The sequence below is a fragment of the Nelusetta ayraudi genome, unplaced genomic scaffold, assembly GCF_046127955.1.
Source record: "Nelusetta ayraudi isolate G7.1 ecotype Tasmania unplaced genomic scaffold, CSIRO-AGI_Nayr_v1 ptg000006l, whole genome shotgun sequence".
Taxonomy (NCBI): Eukaryota; Metazoa; Chordata; class Actinopteri; order Tetraodontiformes; family Monacanthidae; genus Nelusetta; species Nelusetta ayraudi.
In genome coordinates, this window is record NW_027466056.1 from 6,016,318 (window position 1) to 6,028,443 (window position 12,126).

Below are 12,126 nucleotides of genomic sequence, written 5' to 3' on the forward strand. Positions count from 1 at the left end.
ACACCAGATGTACTAATAAGTGAGTTACTTTTAACAGAATTTGTATTTTTTTTAAACACTTTCAAACACAAAGGTTACGACTGTTGGGAGAAAGAATCCTGATATTTGTGGAGTTAAAGTTTAAAAGTTGTCAGAAAACCGAACTAACTAAAATACAAATGCCTGAAAAATCTATGCACGACATATCTATACAAGTAGAGTAGCGTATAGTAAAGTACTATGTTTGTCCCCACCTCTGGTGAGCTCATACTGATATGAAAAAAAAAAAAAAGAATAAATAAGGTCACGACATTTGCGGTGCAGAGCTGTTGCGCAACCCCTGGTTGCTGCTCACGCTCCCCTGGGTGAATGACCACCAGGTGAACGAGCGCCACTCACCCGGCAGACAACAACAGAAAGGTGCAGAGTCGCGTTTAAACTCATTGTCCCGACACGTTGAGGGGGTTTGAACTATCGCTCGGTATGAGCGGCGGAGACGTTCCCCCCCCCCATTGGCTTTGTGGATGACTGAAGTTCCGGGATCTCCTGCAAATAACAAGAATGTCAGGTAAGTGGATTCATTCAATCAGAAGGATTCACAAATGTCCCTCCCCAGGTCACGCTCGGATAAAAGCCTTCCTTGGGCTGTCTTCACGCTCACTTTCAACCGTGACCGTGCGGTTAAGCACGCAGAAAAACTCCAAAAAAAGACCTAGCTTGACTTGAAATCTAGTCGAGTATTTGACTGACTTTGATTCTCTACACTTAGATGTCACGCTGGACATCCCTGCAATGGTTCTTTCATGCATTAAAGGTTATATACATGGATTTTCTTTATGCAGATGTTTCTGTTTTGATCTTAAGTTAGGTCCTTTTTAATAAATAGAGCAGTTTTTTTTTTTTTTAGCAGTAGCAACCTGTTTTTTCTTACCTTCAACCTATTGTGTGTGTAATAGCTGTGTCTCCACACATCATAAGTGATGGTTTAGACTCTGGATTGGCTGCCCAAAAACCCTAAGCCGAAGTATGAAGACACAAAAACTTTTGTCGAGGGAAGGCCTGTTCAAGAACAAAAGAAACAACAGGCTCTTGGCTTGAATTTGTATTGTAGAATTCTCCTTCAGTTCCTGTGGTTTCAAATAGCAGCTTGCCACCATTCCAGTCGATTCCAGAAACATGTTAAATTGGCAAAATTTCAAAAATGGACTTCAAAAATTGGATGTGTTTACCAATTAATTATAAATCTATCTAATCCCACCCTTCCACCACTTGTCAAGCCAGGGAAGCCTTCGTCACCTTGGTCACCACAGACCCTTACTGCATGGGCGCCGTAGTGGTGGCCAGGAGTCTGAGGCATCATGGGACGACCCGAAGCTTGGTGGTCCTGGTCACGCCCAACGTCTCCGAACAGTCGAGGTGGGTGACACGTTTTTTTTTTCCTTAAAAACCTGAAAGAAAGGATGTACCCCAAGTTTGTTGTGTTCCACCAGGAACACCCTCAATAATACATTTGACGAGGTCGTAGTCGTCGACCTGATGGACAGCAGAGACGATGTGCACCTGTCTCTGTTGGGACGTCCGGAGCTTGGCATCACCTTCACCAAAATCCAGTGCTGGACACTGACCCAGTACAGGAAATGTGTCTTTCTGGACGCGGACACACTTGTGAGTGAACTTTTGCGGTTCATGTTTATGTTTATAGTTTATGTTCCAAACTGTCTTCCTGACTGGGTGATTGGTATGGGATTATTTTACCTGTGATGGTAAATTGCTAACATCATAATAATAATTGCCATCATCATCATAACTACTAATAAAGGTGGTCTGAGGCACCTCGGGAGCACTTAAGGGGTTTTGTTATGGTTGCAGCCTTGTTATGCAGACTTTGCAAACAGGCCATTTACAAAATTTTCTTTAACTTGACAAAGCTACCCTCCGTCTTGGAATATTGACAGGGTACTAGTCCCTAGTTCATGACGTTCACACTTATACACACTGTAGTTGCCTAACGTGTCAGTCTTTGGCTGTGTCTCAATTCAGGGTCTGCATCCTTCGGAGCGTGCATTTGAAAGGAAGTTGCGTCATAGCACTGTGCGAAGGCTTGTCCCAATTCCAAAAAATACAAAGGACGCTCCAAATGCGCCCTCGAAATGCACCCTACTTTTAGCTGATTCGAAGGATGCACTGCTGCTATCCTTCGAATCCTTCTGTATCCCAGGATGCTCTGCGTGCTTCTGCAGAGCATCCTGGGATCCTGGGAAGTCAGCTAAAATTAGCGGTGTGTACTGGCAAACACACGACGTATAAATTTAAGTAAATTTCACATAAAATATTCATTTTTTTAACGTAGGGTTTTTACTTATTTGAACATCCAACGCCATTGTTAGATGGCGAATCAATGGTTAGCTTGATGCTATAAAAACGTCACTTCCGGGGTTGGCCAGCAGGAGGGAACCAGGAAATACGCCAAAGGCTAGACCGTCCCGTGTGGTTGCCGGGGAGGCGGGTTTTGGTTCGTCCCTCTCGGCCGGGTCCTTCGGAGGACGCTTCCTTCCGACGGAGGACGCTTCCTTCGAAGGATGCAGACTCTGAGTTGAGACACAGCCCCTGAATTGAGACTCAGCCTATGGTTTGTGGGAGGAGGTCATTTCTGGTCTTTGTGCAACCAACATTGGCGGTTCCTGCTGGCCAAACGATAGAATGCAGGTTTTTGGCATTTCTGTGTCGGCCTGATTTTTGAGACTGGATACGATCATGTCATCTTGTCATCTTCATCTTCATCAGACTGTCAAATGGTTTGGACTCAGGGACGATGGACGAACAGGTCTCGGTACCCAAGGCCATATTTCTTTCGCATCACTTAACACAATCGCAAACATTTATAGACGCTCAAAAGTGACTTCAAGCAATCAATCAATAGCGACAACACAGTGGGGTGCCACATATAAAATCTAGCTTTGTTTGCACTTTTCGAGTCGAGGGAATCTTTGGAAAAGTCGTCAAACATGCTCCTGCTATGGTCGTGTTTGCTGCACGTGTAGCGTGTTTTCTTTTCTCTTTCTTTCTTTCTTTCTTTTTTTTCGCTCTGTTTGCCCAGCGCAAACATGTTCTCGTGTTAGCTGGGGCAGGTGCGTTTGACGGAACGACACAAACACGGTCTCAAGGTCATACCCGTGTTTGCCAGTGCAAACACTGGTAGTTGCATCATGAGCCTCTCCTGACAAAAGCCCGTGCACATGTGGAGTTGCAGACCAGGCAACAATGTCTAGAATAATCCATTAGTTGATGGTGTTCACTGTTGTCTGATATAACTGAGTAAATCACTGAGTAAAACACTTTTGTGTCACAACTGAGATTTGAGCATTTGCCACAAAAGAAACTGTGTCACATCCGAGTATTGTGCCCAAGAGTGTTGAAACGTTTAAATGAGCTCCATAAAAAAAAAAAAAAGTCGCTTAATTCTAAGCACTGCAATTATTTTTGCAGATTTTTGTCTGGTTCGCTCTCTCTACGATCACAGCAAATATAATATTAAAAAACAATATAAAGTATGAAGAAAAGTAAAAAGGATTCTTCTTTTTTTTTTTTTTTTTTTAGCATAAACTGATATTCATCTGGTGACGCGGTGGCGCAGTGGTTAGCGCTGCCGCCTCACAGCAAGAAGGTTGTGGGTTCGATTCCGGGCCTGGGACCTTTCTGTGTGGAGTCTGCATGTTCTCCCTGTGCGGTTCTCTCCGGGTTCTCCGGCTTCCTCCCACTCTCCAAAAACATGCATGTGAGGTCAATTGAAGACTCTAAATTGTCCGTAGGTGTGCATGTGAGTGTGAATGGTTGTTTGTCTCTATGTGGCCCTGCGATGAACTGGCGACTTGTCCAGGGTGTCACCCTGCCTTCGCCCTAAGACAGCTGGGATAGGCTCCAGCAGACCCCCGTGACCCTGAGCTCGGGACTAAGCGGGTATGAAAGATGAATGAATGAATGATATTCAGCTATCAGCACTTTCTTGCATTCCTTGTTCCTTGCTTTGGCGTTGTGATTCCGTTACAAATTTCCTTTTTACCCTCATCGTGCCAAACAAAATTATTCAAAAATATGTTTTATTGATGCACATAATCCAACCAGAGATGATTGTGTAACAAAACACAGAAGGGCAGCAAATATTAAAGGGCAGAGGTATTAAACCAAACCAATTAAAAGCACTGTAGGCATTCAAAAAGCTTTGACCTGCTTTCCCTCGCAACCCCTTGCCGTGCGCCACGGGTCGACCTTCTTTAACCTCTGGATGGAAATGCTCCCCCTCCAGGTCCTATCCAACGTGGACGAGCTGTTTGAGCGAGAGGAACTGTCAGCAGCCCCCGACCCGGGCTGGCCCGACTGCTTCAACTCTGGCGTCTTCGTCTTCCGGCCCTCCGTACGCACCCACCGCCGCCTCCTGGAGCACGCCAAGTGTCACGGCAGCTTTGACGGTGAGGCAGCGTCGCGGATGGCTCTTTAACCCAATGTGACTTTGGGAAAGGCGAAATTTTTTCATGCTCCAAACTGGTTACTTTCAGGTGGAGACCAGGGTCTGCTGAACAGCTTCTTCAGTAGCTGGCCAGTGGCTGACATTGGCAAACACCTGCCCTTTGTCTACAACCTCACTAGCAGCGCTGCCTACACCTACCTCCCCGCTTTTCAACAGTGAGTGTATTTGCTATGGTAGAGGCTTCACATCTATCTATCTATCTATCTATCTATCTATCTATCTATCTATCTATCTATCTGTCTATCTATCTATCTATCTATCTATCTGTCTATCTATCTATCTATCTATCTATCTGTCTATCTATCTATCTGTCTATCTATCTATCTATCTATCTATCTGTCTATCTATCTATCTATCTATCTATCTATCTGTCTATCTATCTGTCTATCTATCTGTCTATCTATCTATCTGTCTATCTATCTAACTATCTATCTGTCTATCTATCTATCTGTCTATCTATCTATCTATCGATCTATCTATCTATCTATCTGTCTATCTATCTATCTGTCTATCTATCTATCTATCTATCTATCTGTCTATCTATCTATCTATCTATCTATCTATCTATCTGTCTATCTATCTATCTATCTATCTATCTGTCTATCTATCTATCTATCTAACTATCTATCTGTCTATCTATCTATCTGTCTATCTATCTATCGATCTGTCTATCTATCTATCTGTCTATCTATCTATCTATCTATCCATCTATCTGTCTATCTATCAGTGTTGTAGTCAAGATAGCACAAAGCAAGGTATCTTTGAATAATTTCATTTAACATTTTGCTGCTTTGCAAACTATTTTGAACCACTTTCAAAAAAACAACAAACAACTTTGCTTCAAAAAATTAAAAAAAATTAATTAAGTAGGAATAAGGAGTGTGTCACTCTGGCTATCACAAATAAAGCGTAACGCGGCAGCAGCTGGATTCTTTTCCATTATCTGTCATTGCAGTGTTGGCTGAGTCTCGAGCGGTCTTGTTCAAAAATCCCGAACCGTCCAGTCTGAGACCGAGACCAGACAGAGTAAAAAGGCCTCCGAGTCCGAGACGAGACTGAGACCCTTAAAAAGTGGTCTCAAGACCAAGACCAATCTCAAGGACTACAACACTACTATCTATCTATCTATCTATCTATCTATCTATCTATCTATCTATCTATCTATCTATTTATCTATCTATCTGTCTGTCTGTCTGCTAGGTATAATGTTTACGACCTGTAGCCATGTGCTAACAGAATGCTAACCATCATCATCAACATATTGTATTGACGATAGGTAAATAATAATAAGAATAATAAGAATAATAAGAGTTAGCACTTTTAGCTCAAAAGCTTTGGGACAGGTGCATAATATGGGTTATTCAGACTAATTTATGTTTTATTTTTAAACTGTAAATGCTAATTGTTTTAAATATTGTGATGTTAGCATAATTTCCATTTAAAACACTTAAATAAATTTCTCCGTGCAATGTTTTTGTTCGAACAGTTTGAGGTGTTAGCCAAAAGAACGCAGCAAAATGCTACTCTATGCCATGCCATGCCATGCTATGCTATGCTATGCTATGCTATGCTATGCTATGCTAAGCTACCGCTCCGCTTCAGTGAAACTTGTGGGATCTCATAACGTAATTTTAGTTAGTTTCCGTCTCTTGTGCTCAGCCACTTTGTACACAGAGGATATATTATACATATTTATTTTTTTATTTTTTCCCATCCCTGCAAGGTTTGGCCACGATGCCAAGATTGTCCATTTCACTGGAGCGGTGAAACCGTGGAGCGCGGGGAAAAGCCGGGAGGACAGCCAGTCACACCTCATGGAGCAGTTTGTGTCTTTGTGGTGGAAGGAATATCTCAGCTACCCCACTTCAGCGTCACCAGAGAAACAGCTGCATCCCAGGTCACCGAATCCGCAGAAGGTGCTCATGCATAATTCATCTGTTTCGCCACGATTGGTTGAGCGGTCGGAGAGACTTGGCGGGAAACTGATTTTTGCTCGAAAGGTACTTTCTTCTTCATCCGACGCCCATCACTCTCCCTCGTTTTCACAGAGCCGGGAGCAAGAACACAAGATGCCATTCACAGAGAGCTTCGACGACTCCACGTCGCTCCTTGCTCACTTTTCCAGGCCCCCAGGCAGTCTTCGTGTGTCGTCCCAAGTGGACACGGTGAGAGAAACAGACGTCAAAATACAAGTAAAAATTTCTTACTGAAGACAAATTAGGATTTTTTTCTGCCACAATGACAAGTTTTCTTAATGAATTTGTGAAGCCTGTAACTGTTTTATGCTGAGATAATAATAATAATAATAATAATAATAATAATAATAATAATAATAGTAATAATAATAATAATAATAATAATAACAATATTGAGAAAAATGAAACAAGAATAAGAGTAAGAATACAGACTAAAACTTTCAAGATACACCTTGACATTTTGCTGCATATAGCCCTTTTAAATGCACTTAAGTGTATTTACTATATTGCATCATAATTGTTCACAAATGGAAGGTTTTTTGTTATTGTTTTTTTTTTTTTGCCTGCCTCTGTTAGCGAAGGGTTTCATTTGGATCCCAGTAGCCTTGTAATCAACTTCCTTTCCATAAAGATGAGAGAAACTGCTACTTGCTGCTCCTATTTGCTATGATACTATAATTATTATTTGCACTGGGACGGTAGCACAACACAATGACCTCACTGTGGCGCCATATCATCATGACTAGCAGAAGCGGTGGCAGTAACTAGCAAAAAAAAAAACAACAACAAAAAAACAAACTGCACGTCTGGTTTGCAAACCCAAAACAAACAGATAATTCTATTTTACCACGTTTCAATCAGTTTGAAAGTTTGGCAAATGCAGAGTTTAGAGGTGTCTCTCTGGTTGTGTTGAGACCAGGTAACAAACGAGTTGGGGAAAAGTCACCCATAATCAGTGAAATCTAGTAGGTCAGAAGCACACGGCGCCTAATCCTCCTCATTGATCACCTAAATTAGCAGCCTCGTTAGCGCTGCGGCTCGTGTTTGTAATGTATGGGGTCGATTGTTGCGGTGGGTTATTATCGGGGCAGCTTCCGGTGCTCCGCCTTAGTTCCGGCTGAAGAAACTTCTAATTTGCGAGTATTTCCGCTTGACTGCCATTGATAAAGCGTGTGATAACGTGTATAATGCCATTATCACATGTGTGGGACTGCGTCGGTGTCGTCCGCAGGGTAACGGCACAGATGACTCGCCGCCAAAAGAGGAGGAGTTGAGGACGGACGTGGAGGAGGAGGAGGAGGAGGAGGAGGAGGAGCAATGGGCCGACTGCAACGGCGCTGACACTGAGAAGCACCATGTACGTTAAAAACTGCGACTCTGTTCCAATATGTGGCAGTTGTGTTGCTATATCACTTTATCATTTATCAACTTCTAACATTGAGAATGAGCTATGTTGCTTTGACCGCCGCCGCCTTGTGCCTTTCGCTTTTATCGCGACAGGAGGCCGCGGACGACGAGGCCGAGCAGCTGGAGCGTCGCAGGCGCTGGGAGGACGGGCGGATGGAGTACCTCGGCCGAGACGCGTTCCAGAACATCCAGAGGATGCTCGACAGCTTCCTGAAGTGATCGCCCAGAATACTTTTTTTTTTTTTTTTTTTTTTTTTTTTAATGAATGTTTTTTTATTTTTTTTATTTTTTTTGCAAGGCCAAATTCAGCCTAAGCCCAGTAGAAAATGGTGGGAGTGCTGAGATGAGTTTTAATGCAAACAGATAAACAGATGTATATTTAAAGAAGCTGACGCGTCGGAACGCTAACACTGACCGCGTTCATCGTTGGGATCCCCACCACAGCAAAACCTTACAGTTGGTGCCAGTCCTGTGTACTTAAATCACCTGAGTAAATGCAGCCGCAAACGTGAGTTGAAACGCTTGAAAACGCTGTGGCGCCGTCGCATGAACGACGGTAAATAGAAATTTTGCTGAGCTGTGGTCGTCTTTCTTCCCCTTGGCTCATTTTATTTCACCAGTCTATTCCCTGCTTAGGTTGAGTGAAAGTTCATTGAACAACGAAAGGGCACAAGTGAAGTTCCAATAAATCATTGTTTTTGTTTCCTTTGCTTTGTTTGTATTTTTTGTTGTTGTTGCTAAATAGTGCAAATATCAATGGTGTGCAGGTCTGGTTTTATTAACTGTGTTTGTGCATCCCAGTCAACGCTCTTAGCCGCCCGCATGCGTTGCAAGCTATAATCTAAATGAAGGCAGCAACATTCATCAAGACAAGAGCCAATAGATGAATCACTCTGGAACCAGGGCAGCGATTTCAATGAAAATAAATGAGTGTGTGTGTGTGTGTGTGTGTGTATGTGTGTATGTGTATGTGTGTGTGTGTGTGTGTGAGTGAGTGAGTCTGATTATATATTGGAGCCCATCACCTTGTGGTCTCATTGATTGTTTCAATAAAATTAACAAAGACGTGCAATGAGAGTTGAAGGACTTTGATGGCCGCTGACGAGGGAACATGGGTTGTCGGAAAAAATTGTGAGTGTTCGCCCGTCCATTGATTTAGAAATGATAGCGTTCCCCTATGAAATGTGACATCGTATCAGCTCTGGTGACAAAAGGAGACCCCTCCGGATCGAGGGTTTCACCCAGCATCATTTTAGTTTGTGATAGCATTGTTTGTGAGGATAACCGTAAGTGCGATACTATAAGTGTTACCAACATGCTATAAATGCTTCGTATGTTAATAGGCACATGAGAACTTCAATTCATTGAGGATTACAAGAAGTTGTTATATGTTTAGTCGTCAAGGTTTTATTTCACCATTTTTTCATATTTTTCTCATTATTTTCCCCTTTTTTTTTCTTTTTTTTTGCAGTAGCAGTTGCATCGTAAACAACTGGGGGTATAAATAGGGGTGGATTGGCAGCGAATAAGGGCCCTCCCTGGCATTTTTCCATACGCATTGGGCCATGCCAGACAGGGGGTGGTGAATGGGTTAATTATGGCATGCTGATTAAATCCATATTTTCATATTAATATTTAATCCATCAAATAAAAAAAAAATGTTAGTTGCTTTAAATTGCAAATTTGTTGACAGGGACGTGAATACCAAGTGGAATTCTACATATTCACCTTAGGCGCAAAAGCTTCCTGGAATGGAATCTTTAGCGACACGGCAACTATGAGAGAAACATGACAAAACGAAAAACAAAAAAAACGAAACAACCTCTGGCAAATGTTTCTGTGCACGGCAGAAGCTTTCTGGGAGGATTCAACACACTGTCATGCTTTTTGACACCTAAGTGTTATTTGTGTGTTGTGTTCGTCTGCTCTCTTGAGCAGATTGGACGGAACCGCCTCTCCTACTCAAGTATCTGCCGTTCTTCCTTTATTCCGCTGGGGGGCACTGTGGGTCTTCCCCATTACGAGCTCTCCCAATTTGTTGGCAGACTGCAGACGCCGCACTCGACGGCACGCTGTGTAATCAGTGTGTCGGCCTCGTGTTATATTTTCCTGAGCTTCACAGGCACAGTGATGCAAGACGGCACTCCGGAAAACAAAGCGCGCCGACGCGAGACTGGGGACGGTGGGACACGCTCCAGCTCGGGGTGGGGGAAGAAGAACCCCCCCCCCCCGCCCCAACTCACCCGCCGACGGCAAACGCGTGCCACCTCGCGCCTCGGTTCTGATTCATCACGATTAGAGTGCAAAACACAGATCTGGGATAAGTTGCTGGTTTCACACTCCGCCGCCTGCGTTTCGTGAGGGTCGATTCAAGAGTCGGAGGTAGAGGGGCGGCGGGAAATGTGCCCGTCCCTCAAGGTTGGAGGTACATGAACATGAATGCTTATGAACCTTATTTGTGTAGCACCTCTCGTGCAATGATTGCAACTCAGTGTGAAATGGAGGGTTTCTTTTAAAAATGGCCGACCGACTTTTCAAGGCGATTGGTCAAGGTGTCAAGAACTGCAACGTTATTTTCATCAGAGTTAAGTGAGTATGAGGTCACTGATGATTTTATTATTTCAGTGCCGTGGTGTTTTCCTGAAACCTGATTTGAAATCCCTCCAGGGTATTGTTTTCTTTAAGAGGGATTTTTTTCAGGTATCTTATGAACAAATGGTGTTCTGCCCGTTTTTGCGGTTTGTTCTGGCACCCTCCACAAATTCCTGTAGCGATGCTACCAGCTCAGTGGTCTAGTGCTAGAGTGTCCGCCCTGACTGGTAGTTTGTGGGTTCGATCCCTGGCCGGGTCATTCCAAAGACTGTAAAAATGGTACTCATTGCCTCCCTGCTTGGCACTGAGTATTCGGGGTTGGACTTGGGGGGCGGGGGGGTTTAGATCACCCAATGATTCCTGGGCGTGTCATCGCTGCTGTCCACTGGGCATGGGTCAAATGTGGAGGACAAATTTCGCATCATTCGTCACGTGACAATCAGCGGGGACTTTAACCTTTCAAATTTTCGATGGAGGCCAATATCGCATAATCATAGGTCCTGCTAGTTCGCACTTGAGCTCAGAAGAAAGACATTTCAAAGGTGCGAAATCGCTCAGGTCGATGTCCTTGCATGCAAAATTGTGTAGAAAACGATACATTTGCAGCACAAGCCTCCAGCAGACTTCATCGTTCAGCATCGTTTAAATGAAAGTAATGTGAACGATGCAACCCCACCCGGCCAGCTGGCTGAATTTGGCTAATTAGCCGGATTAGCAATCAAGTCTTGAAGTGTGATGTTTCTCCAAAGTTGGTGGCTTTTCAAAAGTGCTCTCAGAAATTTCAGGAGCTTTGCTGCCTCCACCAGCAGAACATGACTTGCCAGCTATTGTAGTGTTGTCAAATTGATTAGCAATACCAAACTTTTTTTGTAATACTGACATAGCTGTAAAAAAAAAAAAAAAAAACCTAAACATGGCAATACATGTTTTATGTTATTCTTAATTTTAATTTATTTCAAATAATAATTGTTCCCAGTATGTGACACTGCAAATGCAGTACGCAGTTTCAACAACAGTCCCGCTTCAAACTTGATCCCCAGAGGTTCCTCAACTGGGATTTAGAATCATTCACCACGTTTCAAGACGCCTTTGACCCTTTTTTTAGGCAGCTCGGTCACGTTTTATCTTTGTGGCTCCACCGGCCGGCGCGATATGTCTTCTCCGCGGCACTCCGGGCTCTCTGCTCCTTATCGGTCAACAGGCAGAATAATGGCGTGAAAGGCAAGAAAAAGACACCCTGTTTGAGTTTGATAAAGGGAGGGAGGACTTTTTTTTTCCCACCCCCTCTCCTCCTCCTCCGCCTCCCATCAAACACTCCAGGGCTTATCTGCGGCACTCGTCTCGAGAGGTGGTCGAATGGGACGTGCGCTCCGAAGAACACGTCCGACCCCCTGAGCCACGCCGGCTGTCTAAGTGTCAAGGAGATGTATTCGGCACGGCTCGGGCGCCTGCGAGAGTCCCTGGCCTTATTTATTAAACATCAAGGGTGTTGCCTGAGTCGCTGGCTCTTTGGCGACGACAGATGGGCCCGGATGATAGGTCCTGTTATTGAAACAACAGGCACTTTTGGCGGCACAGTCAAGGGGTGAATGGCTCGAAACGTTTGAAGCCAGAACCACTGCTTTGGGAATGAAGCAAAATCGCCAC

At 43.8% G+C, this 12,126-nt stretch overlaps 1 protein-coding gene across 2 annotated transcripts; it reads left to right on the plus strand.

The window, feature by feature from the left end:
- Nucleotides 1-331: 331 nt before the first annotated feature.
- gyg2 (glycogenin 2) lies at nt 332-8,591 on the plus strand. Of its 2 annotated transcripts, none has more exons than XM_076017466.1 (10): nt 332-547; nt 1,261-1,395; nt 1,470-1,644; nt 4,283-4,445; nt 4,533-4,659; nt 6,228-6,420; nt 6,553-6,669; nt 7,712-7,837; nt 7,981-8,154; nt 8,186-8,591. In XM_076017466.1, exons 1-9 carry the CDS (start codon nt 504-506, stop codon nt 8,104-8,106), a joined length of 1,206 nt encoding a protein of 401 aa, XP_075873581.1. In that variant the 5' UTR covers nt 332-503; the 3' UTR covers nt 8,107-8,154; nt 8,186-8,591. The 2 variants fall into 2 exon arrangements, with proteins under 2 accessions (XP_075873581.1, XP_075873582.1); XM_076017467.1 differs by having other exon boundaries at nt 339-547; nt 1,257-1,395.
- Nucleotides 8,592-12,126: the final 3,535 nt, after the last annotated feature.

Bases quoted from the DNA above. Each gene is read 5' to 3' on its own strand.
- gyg2 (XM_076017466.1), top strand. From the start codon at position 504: ATGACTGAAGTTCCGGGATCTCCTGCAAATAACAAGAATGTCAG. The intron at 548-1,260 runs GTAAGTGGATTC...TTGTCAAGCCAG, and splicing joins GCAAATAACAAGAATGTCAG to GGAAGCCTTCGTCACCTTGG. The intron at 6,670-7,711 runs GTGAGAGAAACA...TGTCGTCCGCAG, and splicing joins TGTCGTCCCAAGTGGACACG to GGTAACGGCACAGATGACTC.